This window comes from Coregonus lavaretus, assembly GCF_964263955.1.
Source record: "Coregonus lavaretus genome assembly, chromosome: 6".
NCBI classification, from domain to species: domain Eukaryota; kingdom Metazoa; phylum Chordata; class Actinopteri; order Salmoniformes; family Salmonidae; genus Coregonus; species Coregonus lavaretus.
In genome coordinates, this window is record NC_139993.1 from 49,888,614 (window position 1) to 49,904,273 (window position 15,660).

The window sequence follows — 15,660 nt, forward strand, 5'->3', positions numbered from 1 at the left end:
CATTCCAAGGTTGTCAAAAAGCTTGCCCAGTCAAAAGCACACATGTATGCACGCAGGCACGGACACACAAACACGCACACAGGCACGCCCGCACACCGCGTTCAAAGGACAGATTTCATGGTTGGCAGGGACTAGTGAAAACCCAGTGAGCACTGTACATGCAGCCTGTGACCTGACCTATGAGTAACACAAGTTATGACACACTTGATGCACAACAGCAGTTTCCTATACAGCTTAGTTTGGGCCGTAGCCTCAGGGGCCAAGGCAGGGCATGGCATGGCAGATCTCAGCCCAGTGTGAGAGGTGTGGAGGTGGGAGAGAAAGGGCTAGAGAGGGGTTAAGGACTAGGCCCCATGGCCCCACACACAGAGCTCTTTGTGACTTGTTGCTGCTGGCTCTCTGAGGCCACACTGTCAGAGCAGCTGTCCTCCTCAGATACCTCCATAAATCAACACTTCAAAGAGCCTCACTGTGTGGATCTCTAACTTATCTTACACAACCTCCTGATAGGACCTTCTTAGTAATTACTTTTCAGTGCTATTAGCAAGGTGCATTCTGGACTTGCCAGACAGAATAAATAGAAGTTAAGGTCTCTGGGGAGAATTCTAAATGCCATACAGTATGTGCCAGGACACTTGAGACTGAGATGATGGCTGTGAGGGGTAGCTAACAACAGAAAGAGGATATGTTAACTATATATCCTTCGGACCAAGACCAAATATCAACGGACCCTGTGGAAGCTAGACCAGTGTACACACAGAACAGTCCTCACTGTTGTTTTGACAGGCGTCATATTTAGAGAGACAGAGACAGAGACACATACATATACACACACACACACATACAGACAATCCTGGCTCTTGTGAAATTGCTCCAACAACCCACATGTCCTAACATCTGGATACTAGCCTACTAATTATATTCATCTGAGCGAATCACACCCAGGCTAAAAATACAACCGACACAATGTACTGCTTAAATATATTTAGTACAGTTTATAGTATTTCACTGCTTCGTTTACCTCTACGAAGACCTGTTTATTTTTGGAGACGGTGTGGAAGGCCTGGGTAGACGGATAACGGAAGAGATGGGTGTTGTACAGCTCCATGTTGAACATGACATCGGTGCTGAGCGGTTCCTTCGCAGCCGGGGCAATACGGGGGAACGATCCTGATGATCCTGATCCTCCTAGGGTGTCCTGTTTCTTCCTATAGGTGCAGTTGAACTGGAGAGAGGGGGGAGAGAGAAGGAGAGAAAGCCAGTCAAAACAGTTGAACTGGACGGAGAAGGAGAGAAGAGCCAATCCAAACAGTTGAACTGGGGGAGGGGGGCAAGAGAAGAGCCAATCAAAACAGGAATTGGAGGGGTGAAGGAGAGAAGAGCCAATCACAACATAATCATGGTTCTAACATACCCTGGCCCTCACTCTGGCCATTACCCTGGTCCTCAACCTCACCCTCACCCTGACCCTCACCACCCCCCTGGTCCTCACCCTGGCCCTCACACCACCTGGCCTTCATGGCCAGGAGTGTGTCAAGTGTTTCATCACAGCAATATCACTGAAGGATACAGAGATATTTTTTATTTTATTTAACCTTTATTTAACTAGGCAAGTCAGTTAAGAACAAATTATTATTTACAATGACGGCCTACCCCGGCCAAACCTGGACGACGCTGGGCCAATTGGGGACCACCCTATGGGACTCCCAATCACGGCCGGTTATGATACAGCCTGGAATCGAACCAGGGTCTGTAGTGACGCCTCTAGCACTGAGATGCAGTGCCTTAGACCGCTGCGCCACTCGGGCAGAAGGAAGGGAATGAAAGAGAGAGACAAAGAGGAGAGAGGAAGAGTGTGCATGGGTAAAGAGTATGGCTATAGCGACACAGAGAGAGAAAGGAAAGAGACTTTGTAGATGAAAGGGAAAGCGTGATGGCAGATTTCCCAAAACGTTCAGGTCAGAAGAAGTTCAAGACATAAAGATAATGTGGGGAGTAGACAGTGAGAGTTGGAATCTTCCATCCTCCTAAGAAGCCAGATGAGTCTTTACTAGCACTGAGGGACTCTGGGAGATGGAGTTTCAACCATCTGGACAGGATTCAGGCGGAGGTACTATGTTATTTATTGATGATCAGTGGTCTGGTCTTGACTCCCAACTCTCTCAACCCCAGGCAGGCCCTGTCATGCAATGCTACTCTCTTAATTCCTTTTTCATTTAGGGTTCATTAACCAGGATAAACTCCCTTGAGTTTGAAAACCAACCTCTTGTTCGAGGGAGACCAAATGCATGAAAAACAAACAAACAGAGTCATGTAGCTACAGGACCAGCTCTAGCCTTTTGGGGGCCCTAAGTGAGATCTGGTTGGGGGCCCCCCCACATCGCAGCAAAACATATTAGTGCATTGACCCCCCCCCCCCCCTTTGTTTTTACACAGCTGCTACTCGCTGTTTATTATCTATGCATAGTCACGTTACCCCTACCTATATGTACAAATTACCTCGACTAACCTGTACCCCCGCACATTGACTCGGTACCGGTACCCCCTGTATATAGCCTCGTTATTGTTATTTTACTGTGTAATATATATATTTTTTTACTTTAGTTTATTTAGTAAATATTTTCTTAACTCTATTTTCTTAAAACTGCATTGTTAGTTAAGGGCTTGTAAGTAAGCATTTCACAGTAAGGTCTCCACCTGTTGTATTCGGCGCATGTGACAAATAACATTTGATTTGATTTGATTTGAGAATGGAGGACCTGTGTTCTAGTCCGGCGAGAGAGAGCCAATCATATAGAATCTATATTATCTTATATTATAGATGTCTTACCAGAATGGATGACCTGTGATCAGGCCCCGTGGTGTGCTCCAGGAAAGCAGACCTCTCCAGCCTCTCCAGCTGCTCTGTCTCCCTAGGGAAGGTCACGTCTCCGGACTCTAGATCATCGTAATCCAGGGGACCACCATTCCCATCCTTAGGCTCAGCATGACTTATCAGGATCTGGATGTCAACCACAGGGGAGTTGAACACATCAGTGAACACAGTTCAGATTCAGTATGCGTCCTTAATGGCACCCCAGTTATTCCCTTTATAGTGCACAAACTTTTGACCAAAGCCCTATGGGCCCTGTTCTAAAGTAGTGCACTATCAAGGGAATAGCTAAGGTGCCATTTGGGACAAAACCACATTGAACAGGTTCAGCTTGACTTTTTAGAATCTGTACGTCAGCCACACAGGGCTGTTGATCATTGAATCATTGAACATAGTTCAGATATATTCACAAGGTGAACAGGACACGTGCCGAGCTATCGGCGCCAAATTATGTTTTATGGGTGTATCTCAAATGGCACCATATTGCCTATATAGTGCACTACTTTTGTCAGGGCTTTGGTAAAAAACAGTGCACTATATACAGTGAGGGAAAAAAGTATTTGATCCCCTGCTGATTTTGTACGTTTGCCCACTGACAAAGAAATGATCAGTCTATAATTTTAATTGTAGGTTTATTTGAACAGTGAGAGACAGAATAACAACAAAAAAATCCAGAAAAACGCATGTCAAAAATGTTATCAATTGATTTGCATTTTAATGAGGGAAATAAGTATTGACCAAGAGAAAATAGCCTAATTAAAGACAAAAGCATCTAATCCACAATGCCATTATTTTCAATTAACTCTGCAACTCTTCTAACTATTTACTTTTTTCATAACTGCCACCAGTTTGACGCCAAAACATTGACACAAATACATATTGACATAATAAAATAAATAAAAGTTTGAAAACATATAAAGGATATTTCATGCTGAAACACTCATATTAAACACCAATGGTATTCACTAAGTTGATGGTTTGTATTTAGAATATTGTTTTACAGCTTTGTCATTTAATGTATTATCTTTTTAATAATCTTATTCAATTATTTCATATATTTTACATGTGATAAGGCCACACAGAGGGCCAGAGATTATTACAGACACGTACCCAAAAGGGCCACTAGATGTCTTGTGATATATTACATAAACTCCTTGAAAGATACCAAAATCCTGGTAGTTTACTGGTAAACTTCTAAAGTTTCCAGTAATATACCCTCCATCTGCAACCCTACTCAGCACACCAGTGATGCGGCTCTGGTCTGAATCTAGCTTCCAAAACATTCTACAACAGATGAGCTGAAATTAAAACGTGGGAACGTCCAGAGATTTCAACAGTCCAGAGCTGAGAGCTCTCTCAGGTGGAACCCTGTGAAGCATATATTTCATTTTCTCCACAGGAAAGAAACATTGGAAGCCCACTCTGTGTACTTCAGACGTTTACAGGGTCAGAGGTGAGTTAGGGCTAGAGGACAAGGACTAAATGAGGTCAACTACTGCCATTGACATTTAGTTTATTCCTACTGGTGCTTATTTCACACTTGTTGACCAGCCAGTGTAGTCTCTAGTCTAAGGATGCATCCCAAATGGCACCCTATTCCCTATATAGTGTTCTACTTTTGACCAAGGCCCTAGTGCACTATATAGTAAATAGTAGACTTGGGCGGTATACCGTATATTCCATATACTGGGGTATTTAGAAATAGCCACAGGCTGTTTTTTCAATACCGTCAATACCATTGAAACTATTTATTTGAAGTTTTGTTTTTAATTATAATATTTATGGCTACTTTTTAAGTAAATACCTGCAATCAACTTGTGCAATACGTTATGAATCTTACTGGTAGTCCCCAGTCACGTGGTGTTTGTTTACAAGCACACAATGATGAGAGACCAGAGACCAGAGTCACTCACTGTTGTGCAGCACGCGCCAGGTGATCTAGTTTCAGTATGGAATTCACAACTAAATGTTTGCCAGCTAGATATTTTATAACTATTAAGTTAACTGACTAAAACGTGCTAAATGCTCTGCTGTTGTGTATTTGGTTTGCTAATTTAGTAGCTAGTTAGCTATCTAGCTAAGTGGTTAGCTTCTTCCGAAATCAAGCTTCGCTTCGTAACAGCTGAGAATCCCCTACTGGATCAAGAGCCTTGCTGTCTAATATGTGTTTTGTGTGTGCAACAAACTGTGAGTAGCATTTTTGAATTACTTGTATAACTTTATGAGCTGGGATGTCTGTCCTGCAAATAGTTTAAGTCAGAGACTGTATCAAATGTTCGCAATGCGCTCGTTAGCATGTAGTTAGCACTCTCTATGGTATTTTACATGTACTTGTTAGCATTGCTAACCTTTGGATTACAGAGGCTCAGTGGGGTTTGAAAATAGCTCCCCTTGTGTTCAGTGCCGGTATTACCAAATATCCTGGGATGGCACAAGGTCGGTATGAAGGTATGACAATCTGGATACCGCCCAAGCCTAATAAATAGGGTGCCATTTAGGACGCAGCCTAAGTAATTAAAATGCTTTATTGTAGGATGGAACAAACAAGGACCATTCAAGGACATAGGGCTGTGATGTATTGCGAAACAGCTAAATGAAGGCTAATTTGTTTTGACCATAGGGATTTGAAGTTATCTCTGCATCCAAGAAGATAGATTTTTTTTTATCCAGGAGTAATAAAGGCCTAGTTCACACATTTTGTGGGGGGGAGGGAGGGGGGGTTTATTTATTTATTGAAATGTTGATTTATCAGGCGGTGCGGCAGCCCCCTCAGCACCCCTACTTCCTGCGGCTTCTATTTAATTATGTGAATACAGTACTCATATAGGGCTAGTTTCCCAGACACAGACTAAGTCAACTCTTGGACTAAAAGTATTTTAAATGGAGATTCTTTTTAGTCCAGGAGTATGCTTATTAGGGTCTGGGCAACCTCAATTTCCAAGCTTTACAAGATTTGGGAGTATGATAACATATGGTAGGCTAGGGTCCAGGAAACATGCCTTCAATGAGTTGTTGTAGATGACCATTTGGTACTGTAAGTGTGCTACTCACTGAGTTGATGTAGAGGACCATAGGACCGGGGTGCATGGGGTACTTGGCGGTCTGACAGCCCTCCAATGGGGTCTCCAGCGTGTAGTGGGTGGAGTTAACCATTGCTTTGCATTCTGGGTCTTGAAGAGTCATGTTGACATTAGCGTAACCGTTGGCCTGAGGAAAGAGACAATGTAATTAAATAATAAATAAATAGTAAATCATCTATAAAGTATTTTTTTAACGATATAATGTCAATATAATCTATAGTCTTGGCAATCAAATGTAAATCATGATAATCTCAATACTGTCAGTAGAAGTTACTGCGACACATGGCACTAGACTAGTGTGGCATTAGACGTCACTATGCCACTCTACAGCACAGACTACTTCTCTGTGTGATGTTAAATAAAACCACAGGATAGTGGTCTAACCATAATTATCCCTAATTGCAGTGTGTGGGTTTTACTACACTGTGATGTTGTCTATCGTGTTGTGCCTGCTTCATAGTGCCAAGTGGTAGGGCACACACACAAAAGTAGCAAACACACTACACACTGTTCATTCAAGTCAGTGCCAGTCAGTATTAAAGAGGAAGACTCATACAGTTAAATCAAGCATGAAAAGTGGGAATTCCATAACTGCCTTTCCTCCATTTTTGATGCAATGGAGGCAGACATTTAGTCACAGTGATAAACCAGTTGGCTGACTACTAAAGTATCTCCTCACCTGCAGACTCTCTCGGTCGATGCTGACCACTATCCTGCTCTCCTCACACTGAACACTGAGACCCGCACTGAGGGTCCCCTGCTGCTCCTCAGGCTCCCCACCCAGCTCCCCTCCCAGCCCCAGCCAGGGCCGGTCATCCAGGGAGGGGGGCAGGGACAGGTAGGGCAGGCCCTGCTCCATGAGCGGGGGCAGGGGGAAGGTGAAGGGCAGGCCACCGGAGTGCGGGGCGGCACCCCCCTGACCACCAGAGAGGAGGGGGTTGGTGTCCCGTAAGATGAAGAGTTCTGGAGGGAACATTGAATCCAGGGGATCCACCACATCTGGAAGTCAAGTGTGTGTGACACATTTTAGTCACACACACACAGATGCACAGATACAGAGACGCACAAGCATGAATGCACACGCACTCACACACACTTTCACACACACACACACACACACACACACACACACACACACACACACACACAAACACATACACACACACTTACAGGCGTGTGTTAAAGTGTCATCTGGTGGTTTTAAAGACATGGAAATTGCACAGAGCAGAAACAGAACGGAACACTGAAACTAAACTGGCTCAGAGTTAGCAGATGTAGTTTCAGACTATTGTCTTTATAAGGACAGTTAAAATTGGATGTCGATGGTATGTGGTTGTGAAATCAATAATTTATAACAGTTTATCCTTTTAGAACAATTCATGATCATGAAAAGCGCTTACAAATAAAGTGTATTATTATTATTAGCATAATTCATTTTCATAGTAGATATCTTGCTTAAATTGAGTGAACCTATGTCTATTTGTCATACATTATCTATTATTTTAAATATAGTAAACATACACTCTCAGTGGCCAGTTTGTTAGGTACACCCATCTAGTACCGGGTCGGACCCCCATTTGCCTCCAGAACAGCCTGAATTCTTCAGGGAATGGAATCTACAAGGTGTGGCGTTCAAACGTTGCTCAATTGGTATCAAGGGACCTAATGTGTCTGGAAAACATTCCCCACACCATTACACCACCAGCCTATACCATTGACACCAGGCAGGATGGGGCAATGAACTCATGCTGCTTATACCTAATCCTGGCTTCCATCAGCATGACGCAACAGGAACCGAGATTCATCAGACCAGGCAAGGTTTTTCCACTCCTCAATTGTCCAGTGTTGGTGATCGCGCGCCCACTGGAGCCGCTTCTTCTTGTTTTTAGCTGATAGTAGTGGAACCCGGTGTGGTCATCTACTGCAACAGCCCATCCGTGACAAGGACTGATGAGTTGTGCGTTCCGAGATTCCATTCTGCACACCTGCCCACCACCGTTATTTGCCTGTTTGTGGCCCGCCTGTTAGCTTGCACAATTCTTGCCATTCTCTTCGACCTTTCTCATCAACGAGCTGTTTTCGCCCACAGGACTGCTGCTGACTGGATATTTTTTTGTTTGTCGCACCATTCTCTGTAAACCCTAGACACTGTTATGCATGAAAAGCCCAGGAGGCCAGCCGTTTCTGAGATACTGGAACCGGCGTGCCTGGCACCGACGATCATACCACGCTCAAAGTCACTTAGGTCACTTGTAGGGTTGGGCGGTATCCAGATTTTCATATCGTCATACAGTCCTTCTCTTATCCCGGGATTTACGGTATTACTGGATTAGTACACAAGGGGGTGCCAAAATAAACGCAAAAAAAGCCCATTGGGCATCTATTACCACAATGCTAACAAAATTAGCACAAGTAATAACACATTTCCATGGAGGCTGCTAGCTAAATATGCTAACGAGAAAGACAGGCAATCCAGCTCATAAAGTTATACATATATAGGTAGGAGCTACCGAATGTCATTTTTAGTGAGTTTGGGCATTTACAAGCGAATGTGAACAAGAGACTCAACATTTTCAGCAATGCTTGTCTGAACAGTACTCTGGAGCAGCGTGTGTACAGGCTGTGTCTGTGTGGAGTCTGGAGTCACTAGGGCAACTGGCCTGCCTGCCTGCTCTGCTTGGAGAAGATGGGTGAGGAGCAGACGGGCCGAGAACAGAGACGAGAAAAAAGCGCAAGGAAATCAAGATAGCCTACAGATAACTCATCCAAAGGGCTTTGACTAACCCAATATTATGCCCCGTTACCTTATTAATTCAGCCACTTACATAGATAACTAGCAAGTTAAACTAGGGGTCGCGTTAACGCAGAATTCTGTGTTTGTTCACGCAGGAAAAAAATATGAAACGCATAAGAAATATTTTGCTGCGTTTTGGAAACGCAGATCTAAAATCTTCTATCAGCAGAATGGGCATTCTATCAGTAGACAGCACTCTGACTAATGTGTAGCTACTTTTCTCTAGTACTTTTATCGGTGTAGCCAGCCTACTTTTCTCTCGTAAAATGCTAGATTAACTTTAAGCAAAACATTAGGAAATATAGCTGGCTACATTCTATGATAAACATTAGAAATATGGCGCTGCATAGTTTTTGCAAAAAATACCTTGCTTTTTCATTGTAAGCTCATTTAAATGTGTGGCTGCCAGCCAAATAGCGTTGCACTTCTGTTGTCATCTGATGAAAATTAAGCTATTTTTTGCAGAATGTGTTGCTCTAATGTATTTTCTGTGAAGGAAAACTGTAGCTGCACATCCCTGATCACTCTAGTGAAGCAAAAAAACACTGTTGGCTTTCAATATAAAACGCGACCCCTGTCAATACACAGCTGGACCTGCTCCCGCTTTCTCCTGTTGTGCTATTTACAAACAAACACTTGACTGGGTCAACTGTTCTGGGGAACTAAGGTAAGATTCTTAATGTAAAATAATGTGACAGGTGAAATGAAGAATGCAATCTGCTTTATCTCCTAATGTACTGCACAAGTTGAATGCAGGTATTTACTCAAAAAGTAGCTAACAATATTACAATTTATTGAAAAACTTTAAATAAATAGTTTAAATGGTGACGGTATTGAAAAACCATCCCGTGGCTATTTCCAAATACCCCGGTATACGGTATACCGCCCAAATAAGCCACCAATTGCTTGAAATCAACTTCTTCTAAAAATCTTGGATAAAAAAGGAAGTTTATAGATAGGTCTATAATTACTCAGTGAGGAGGGGTCTAGATTGTGCTTTTTAGGGAGAGGTTGGACCAGAGCAGTTTTTTGAAAAGGAGCCAGAGGTCATGGAGCTATTTACAATAGACAGAATGTTGGGGCCAACATTAGGCATAACTTATATTAGTAGTCTAGTAGGGATCACGTCCAAGGGGCAGGAGGATGTCTTCATGTGAGCTACAGTATCAAGGAGGGACTCAAAGGAGCTAAAGGAAGCAGTAGACAGTCTCAGAGTAGTTGCCTCTAGTGCCTCCTGACCAGAAATGCTGGTATGGTGTCGGCTACTGTCAATCTGGGATCTGATATTTTCTTTATTTTCTGTAAAGAATCTAAAATACTGTTCGCAGCGATCAGGGGATGCGAGCATGTCACTCTTAGGGGGGGGGGGGGGGGGGGGGGGGGGGGGCACCAACAACACACTCAATTGTCTTAAACAGAATTTTAGAGTTCTCCAAATAAATTCAATACTTTTTCATATCAATCCATCAATCAATCAATCAGGGCTTATAGAAGCCTGGGTGTTGCTCACCTGGCTCCCTGAGCCTCAGGTTGAAAGTGTTAGCTACAGGGGTGTGGGTGTAGGAGGTGACCGGTCCGTAGCCATGATCCTCTGCCCACTTGATCAGGGCCTGAGAGCCAGATGGGAGGTGGTGCTTAGGGGTCCTAGACACCTCCATCAGCCTCTCTGTGTTGGGGCTCAGACTGATGGTATCTGGCGTCTGAAAGAAAGGTAAATACAGGTTTATATTAATCATATGGAATATTGAATATGACATACAGTATACAGTAATTTTCTTCCGACAGGTGGAGTTACTCCTATGTGACGCTCGTCCATCAGTACAGACAGAGCAATCTGACCATATTTTAAACCAGCACGCTCTCTGTCTTGTCATGACAGTCATTTCACGACACGATTGTGGTAGGCCTGATCACCGACGGCGATGAGACAGCCTACAGGGAGGAGGTCAGAGACTTGGCAGTGTGGTGCCATTACAACAACCTCTCCCTCAACGTCAATAAGACCAAGGAGCTGATCGTGGACTACAGGAGAAGGAGGGGAGAACACATCCCAATCCACATAGACAGGGCTGTAGTGGAGCTGGTTCAGAGCTTCAAATTCCTTGGCATCCACATCACTAAGGACTTAACATGGTCCACACACACCTGCACTTTCCCCTCAGGAGGCTGAAAAGATTGGGCCCTTGGATCCTCAGAAAGTTCTACAGCTGCACCATTGAAAGCATCTTGACTGGCTGCACCACCGCTTGGTATGGCAAATGCACCACCATCGATCGCAAAGCGCTACAGAGGGTGGTGCGGACAGTCCAGTACATCACTTGGGCCGAGCTCCCTGCCATCCAGGACCTCTATATCAGGCCTGAAAAATTGCCAATGGAGTCCAGCCACCCAAGTCATAGACTGTTCACTCTGCTACCATCCGGCAAACGGTACCGGAGCATTGGCTGTCGGACCAACAGGCTCCGAGACAGCTTCTACTCCCAAGCCATAAGACTGCTAAATAGCCATAAGAATGCTTAAAGGGATATTTCGATTTTTAGCATGTTAGACCTCATTTTCCACTTACTTTTAGTGTTGAAGCATCATCCAGACAGTTGCTTTGGTCAGAGTTCCATTCCTGATATTTCTTTGGCTGTCTTAGTTGCTTGCAGGAGTCATATCGTGGTAGTGGCCAGACTCACCCAAAAAACGTGCTTCAAAACGTCTGGGCTATACGCATGTCAATATCAAAACACTATTACGAGCATAAATGTGTATAACTCAAACTGTGTTTACTTCCTGTTTTGCCCTTGTCTTGGAACTAATTTCTGCGTCACTACTACATCCGCGCGCTGATAGTCTCGCGTAGCCACACCTCCAAATTCCACGGAGCCTGGTTCTCGAGGATAGCGCAGTGCAGACACGTCCTTCAAGCACTACACCGCCCAAAATCATTCAATCAAAATCAAAACATGTCTGAGTCGGACAGCTACAAGCCTGAAGAGGATGCATACTTTGCAGAACCATATTTATATGAGCCAGAATATACTGATGAAGAGCTTGGACACATAGAAGCTGAGACAGCATGGGGGAAAGAGTCACGGGGAAGTGGTGGTGTAAATGTGAAAAATCTGGGAAAAATGCAAGGCAATTCTGACCGAAATTGAGTGTCTGTGCTGTTCCGATGGGACTTGATAATGCCAACACTTGAAGAACTAAATGTGTCTGCTGAAGACACTGATGATGTCGGTCATAGCACAACAGTCTGTGTGACAGATCATGCAGATTTCACAGCCCTTATCAACCCAGGAGTAATTTAAATGTTTTTCCATGTTCCTAAATTCAACTGAAAAGAAGTGACCACGTCCAGCGGGACCAAACGGGCAGCTGTCCATAGATTAAGTAAACATTTGAAATTGAAGTTATCAATAATGTATACATATCAATTTGAATGTATTATCTGTTTCCTATAATGATCCCTTACTGATACACTAAGTATACAAAGGTATGTGGACACTCCTTCAAATAGGTTATTTCAGCCACACCAGTTGCTGACAGGTGTATAAAATCGAGCACACAGCCATGCAATCTCCATAGACAAACATTGCAAGTAGAATGGCCTTACTGAAGAGCTCAGTGACTTTGAACGTGGCACCGTCATAGGATGCCACCTTTCCAACAAGTCAGATTTCTAACCTGCTAGACCTGCCCCGGTCAACTGTAAGTGCTGTTATTGTGAAGTGGAAATATCTAGGAGCAACGGCTCAGCCGCGAAGTGGTAGGCCAAACAAGGTCACAGAACGGGACCGTCGAGTGCTGAAGCATGTAGTGCTTAAAAATCGTCTGTCCTTGGTTGCAACACTCACTACCGAGTTCCAAACTGCCTCTGGAAGCAACGTCAGCACAATAACTGTTCGTCGGGAGCTTCATGAAATGGGTTTCCATGGCCAAGCAGCCGCACACAAGCCTAAGATCACCATGCGCAATGCTAAGCGTCGGCTGGAGTGGTGTAAAGCTCGCCGCCACTGGACTCTGGAGCAGTGGAAACGCATTCTCTAGAGTGATGAATCACGCTTCACCATCTGGCAGTCCGACGGATTAATCTGGGTTTGGCGGATGCCAGGAGAACGCTACCTGCACTAACGCATAGTGCCAACTGTAAAGTTTGGTGGAGGAGGAATAATGGTCTGGGGCTGTTTTTCATGGTCGAGCTAGGCCCCCTAGTTCCAGTGAAGGGAAATCTTAACGCTACAGCATACAATGACATTCTAGATGATTCTGTGCTTTCAACTTTGTGGCAACAGTTTGGGGAAGGCCCCTTCCTGTTTCAGCATGACAATGACCCTGTGCACAAAGTAAGGCTCATACAGAAATGGTTTGTCGAGATCTGCAAGCTGAGCATTTCACGGTTAAATCTACACCCGTTGTATTCGGCACATGTGACAAATAATATTTGGTCATTAACTGTCATGTCAAACAGATATTTAAATTTTAGCAGATGCTCTTATCCAAAGCAACTAGGGTTAAGTGCCTTGCTCAAGGGCACATCGGCATATTTTTTCCTCCGCGTAGTCAGCTTGGGGATTTGAACCAGCGACCTTTCGGTTACTGGCCCAACGCTCTTAACCGCTAGGCTACATGCCGACCCATATGGGAGCAAGCTGGTACTGTCCCAGAACAGTAAACTGTAGGTCAGCAGCACAGCACATCGCTGCCATGTGTCCTCAGTTTCCAATCCCCTCCTCCCCCTATTGTTTCTCTTAGCGTAACCTACTACTGTAGCCAACCGTAGACCTGCTTTGATGGCCTGATTGATTCAGTGCAGTGACAGCCTAAAGTGCAGCTGTACAAACAGGCAGACGGTGGCTGGGACTGAGTGTGGGTCTGTGTCCCAAATCGCACCCTATTTCCTATATAGTGCACTACTTTTGACCAGAGATTAATGGACCCTGGTTAAAAGCAGTGCATTACATAGGGAATAGTGTGCCATTTGGGATGCAACATGCGCCTAAACTGAGCTTGCTGCCTGGCAGAAGTGCAGCATCATGGCCTGGCAGAGGCACACACCCACCCTGCCTGCATGAGGATGACTGTTACATAGTGTGGGAACCAACCCAGGGAAGCAGGGACCCAGAGCCCATAAAACAACACCAGACACCTCCACTGAGGTCAGCTCTTAGCATAGGGACCATGGAATGGAGCTACGCAGCATTCATAAAGACGATAGGATAGGAGGGCAGGCCAGGTTGATTTCTTCCTTTAGTCCAGGACACTCCATTTAGTATGATATGTTACGTTTCATATGGCATGTATTATTTGTGGATGTCCATCAACCATTTCGTATGATATGTTACAAATTACAATTCATATTATATGTTATGAATTTGCTAAATGTACAATATGTTACGAATTAGCAAAACGTACTCCCGAGTGGCGCAGCGGTCTAAGGCACTGCATCGCAGTGCTTGAGGCATCACTACAGAGCCGGGTTCGATCCCGGGCTGTGTTGCAGCCGGCCGCGAACGGGAGACCCATGAGGCGGCGCACAATTGGCCCAGCGTCGTCCAGGTTAGGAGAGGGTTTGGCCGGCTGGGATGTCCTTTTCCCATCACGCTCTAGCGACTCCTGTGGCGGTCTGGGCGCATGCACGCTGACACGATTGGCAGTTGTACGGTGTTTCCTCCGACACATTGGTGCGGCTGGCTTCCGGTTAAGTGAGCCAAGAGGCTGTGCGGCTTGTTTCGGAGGACGCATGGCTCTCGACCTTCGCCTCTCCCGAGTCCGTACAGGAGTTGCAGCGATGGGACAAGACTGTAACTACGAATTGGGGAGAAAAAGTAAAAAATAAACAAAAAAATATATAAAAGAATTAGCTAAACGTATGGCATGTTATGAATTCTAGCTAGGTGGCTAGTGTTAGCTAGGCTAGGGGTTAGGGGAAGGGTTAGCTAAAAAGGTTAGGGTTAGCTAAAACAGTTAGGGTTAGGGGAAGGGTTAGCTAACATGCTAAGTAGTTGGCACTATATAGGTAACAGGGTGCCATTTGGGATGCAGCCAGAGCCTGCAGTCAGCAGCGCTCATAACTCACATTATCATGGATGACAAACAGGTCAGGCTGTGTGAGGATGTGGTGATCCTATGAAAATGTCTCTCTTCCCCCTTTCTCCTCCTCCTTTCCCCCTCTCATTTGATGCGATGACAACCCTTGGAGCTGTCAGGTTGATATTTCACGCTTCATCCATCTCCCTCCCTCCCTTGCAGGCAGGTTGAAACCAGGTGCCACTTCAACACTCCTCAGATTGTGACAAATGCATTGGTCAGCAACGCAAAGTGGTGACATGCCTGTCGGTCTCCTGTGCCTGTCTAGTCATGTATTGTGACATGGTTCTTCTGCCTGTCTCCCCTCACACCATCGGTGCCATTGTGAGGTGTTACTGAGACAGTGAAAAAAATATTGGAGGGAAAAATCTGAAAGTTGAACTACTCAATTTGAAAAACAACTCAACAGCAGTGCCGCCACTTGGTTTGCTATAAAGCTGAGGGATGGAGTCTTGGGTCTCTGGAGATGGCCTTTAAATAAGCTGCTACTATTGAAAATATAATAATTTTTATTTAGGTCAAAACAGCACTTCCCAAATGGAGAGGCTGTGTTTGTTACATTCAGAGTGACGTTCTGAGTCACGTACCACCACATCCAGTTTCCCGATGACGCTGTGAGCCTTGATGACCCAGTTGACAGACTTCTCACACTTCAGCAGCAGTACGACGTCACGATGCAACAGAACATCTGCCCCCAACGGCCTCAGATCAACGATCACATCCACCTGGAATGCACTGCTCAAGGGGGGGGGAGAAGAGAGAGAGAGAGAGAGAGAGAGAGAGAGAGAGCCATAAGAATTTTGGAAGGCCCAAAACACTCTGTATTTACATGCCTT

The 15,660-nt window shown here is 44.8% G+C and overlaps 1 protein-coding gene across 1 annotated transcript in view; it reads right to left on the minus strand.

Annotated features, from left to right (window-relative positions):
* LOC311130646 (transforming growth factor beta receptor type 3-like) overlaps positions 1 to 15,660 on the minus strand; it is a 149,827-nt gene that overhangs the window by 23,491 nt on the left and 110,676 nt on the right. Inside the window, 6 exon segments of the mRNA XM_084163435.1 lie at positions 1,022 to 1,225; positions 2,831 to 3,001; positions 5,924 to 6,079; positions 6,632 to 6,951; positions 10,257 to 10,446; positions 15,412 to 15,559. Of these exon segments, the coding sequence (XP_084019561.1) occupies positions 1,022 to 1,225; positions 2,831 to 3,001; positions 5,924 to 6,079; positions 6,632 to 6,951; positions 10,257 to 10,446; positions 15,412 to 15,559 (1,189 nt within the window).